The 2,636-nt window shown below is 39.5% G+C and overlaps 1 protein-coding gene across 1 annotated transcript; it reads left to right on the forward strand.

Moving 5' to 3' along the window:
• Positions 1–414: 414 nt before the first annotated feature.
• LOC137745071 (UDP-glycosyltransferase 86A1-like) lies at positions 415–2,388 on the forward strand. Its single transcript, XM_068484943.1, has 2 exons — positions 415–1,074; positions 1,217–2,388. Exons 1-2 carry the CDS (start codon positions 459–461, stop codon positions 2,125–2,127), a joined length of 1,527 nt encoding a protein of 508 aa, XP_068341044.1. The 5' UTR covers positions 415–458; the 3' UTR covers positions 2,128–2,388.
• Positions 2,389–2,636: the final 248 nt, after the last annotated feature.

The following is a 2,636-nucleotide window of genomic DNA, read 5'->3' on the forward strand; positions in this document are numbered from 1 at the left end:
GCCACTAAATTTCGAATTAGTCTCGTCAACTTCCTCAAGTAGTAGGTATGAAAAATGAATAGTGGTTTAAAATAATCAAGAATAGCGGTTCATATGTCCAGTGTTGTTCTTTGCTTCTTTTTTAATTAGTTAGCTTGTTGGTTAGTGAACCATGTGAAAGAGCCGTCCACGTTATTCTCAGTACTTGTATATTCAGCGAAGGGCAACTTGTTCAATTGTGGAGCAAAGTAAACCATCCAAGAAATAAAATACTAATTTTGTTGCTTTCTCACCCACCCTTTTTCTAAAGATAAAATCCAAAACTTTGTGTGTATAGAAACAGAAGATAATGCAGCCTATATTTTCTTATATACTAAACTTTGTGTGTACAGAAACTGAAGTGAGTTTATTGTCCAATCGTTTGTCAAAAAACAAATGGCAGTCATCTGTCCACACATCACAGACATAACACAATTAAGATGTGTTTTTCAGTTCATCACTTGCCTACTTTCTCAGAAACACCAATAGAGAGAGAGAGAGAGAGAGAGAGAGAGAGAGAGAGAGAGAGAGAGATGGAGGGCAAAGCCTCAACCCCTCATGCAATCATGGTGCCTCTTCCTCTCCAAGGCCATGTAACCCCATTGACCCATCTGGCCACGAAGCTTGCTTCACAGGGCTTCACCATCACTTTTGTCAACACCCAATATATTCACCACCACATACTCAAGTCACAACCCAACGACAACACAGAAGACGATATCTTTGCCATGGCGCGTAAATCCGGTCTAGACATACGCTACACAACAGTAAGTGATGGATTTCCACTAGCTTTCAACCGAATTCAGAACCTCGACCAATCTCTTGAGGGTGCTTTGCATGTCTTCCCTGCCCATGTGGATGAACTTGTTGGAAATTTAGTCCAATCTGACCCCTCAATCACTTGTTTGATTGTTGATACGTTCCAAGCATGGTCAGCAACCATAGCCAACAAGTACAACCTTATCCATATTTCCTTCTGGACTGAACCAGCCCTAGTCTTAAACATCTACTATCACTTGGACCTTCTCCGAAAAAATGGTCATTTCGGTGCTCATGGTAAGTAATATCCTTCTCATAAAGATCTCATGTTGCTTGCATTATTATTTAAACTTTTGGTTTAGATTCATAGTCTGATGACATAAATATTAGCGTAGTTATATAGTTACAAACATTTTTTTTTTGTTGCTTGATTTATTAGATAATCGCGAGGATATCATTGATTACATACCTAGTGTGAAAGCTATTGAACCAAGGGACTTGATGTCATACCTCCAAACAACAGATATATTTTGCCCAATGCTCCGCATCTATTACAAGGCATTTCGCGAAGTGAAAAGGGCAGATTTTATTTTGTGTAATACAGTGCAAGAACTTGAATTTGAGTCCCTTTCTGCCTTGCAATCGAAGCAACCAACATATGCAATTGGCCCTGTCTTGCCCGATAGTCTCACCAATAACATCGTGGCTACCAATCTGATGCCAGAATCTGACTGCATCCATTGGCTCCACAAGAAGCCCCATGGTTCGGTTTTGTTCATTTCTTTTGGCAGCTATGCTCAAGTTACAAAGGATGATTTTGAGGAAATAGCTCATGGGCTTTTGCTTAGTAAAGTGAATTTCATCTGGGTACTTCGTCCCGACACTACAGGTTATGATGAAACGTATATTCTACCAGTCGGATTTGAAGATGAGATTAAAGATAGAGGGTTGATGGTGCCATGGTGCTCTCAGATTGAGGTGCTTTCACATCCAGCAGTAGGAGGGTTCTTAACGCATTGTGGATGGAATTCTATACTGGAAAGTATGCGGTGTGGTGTTCCCATGCTATGTTTTCCCCTAGTGGCTGATCAAATCACTAATAGGAAACTAGTAGTTGATGATTGGGGCGTTGGACTCAATCTTTGTGATCGGGTTAAACCCGTTAGAAGGGTGGAGGTAGCAGAGAAGATCAACCGTCTGATATGTGGAAAATCGGGTGATGGTTTGCAGAAGAAGGTCATGAAAGTAACACAAACATTGGAGGATGCAGTGGCTCTAAATGGGTCATCACAAAAGAATTTATCTCAATTCATTAGTGACGTGAAGGAAAAAATTCAGACACGAATGTGACCTCCATATTGCCATCATGTGGTTCTTCTTCATCATCTCATTGACTCGCTGCCATAAGACGCTTCATTAGCGATGTGAAGGCCGAAATACAAGGATGTGACACATCTTAGAATTTATATGTGCGCTTTTTCCTTTGGTTCTGCAACTCTATTATGTATGTTTTTTGCACTACTACATTATTTGGGAATGTTAAGCAACCTCTCAATGAACACAAACTCAAATTTTCAGAAGTTTTTCGAATACTTTGACAGCATTGTTACTGACTTTTCTGGGTTTTATATGTGTGATTAGTGGTTAAAAGTACAACAATAGCCTGATTTGTTTGTCTATTAGGTGTACAAGAAAGAGTTAAGTGATTTACTTGTCTCAGCTACCGGATTATCGCTTTGCTAGTTTTTGTTTTGGTTTCGTTTTCAAAAGTGATTTACATGTTTAGGTATTTCTTCTTTGCTTGTTCAGTAAATTTCACTAGCGGTGTCGAATGGTTTCACCATCACTTTCACCAAAAA

Source organism: Pyrus communis, chromosome 9 (genome assembly GCF_963583255.1).
Source record: "Pyrus communis chromosome 9, drPyrComm1.1, whole genome shotgun sequence".
Lineage (NCBI taxonomy): Eukaryota > Viridiplantae > Streptophyta > Magnoliopsida > Rosales > Rosaceae > Pyrus > Pyrus communis.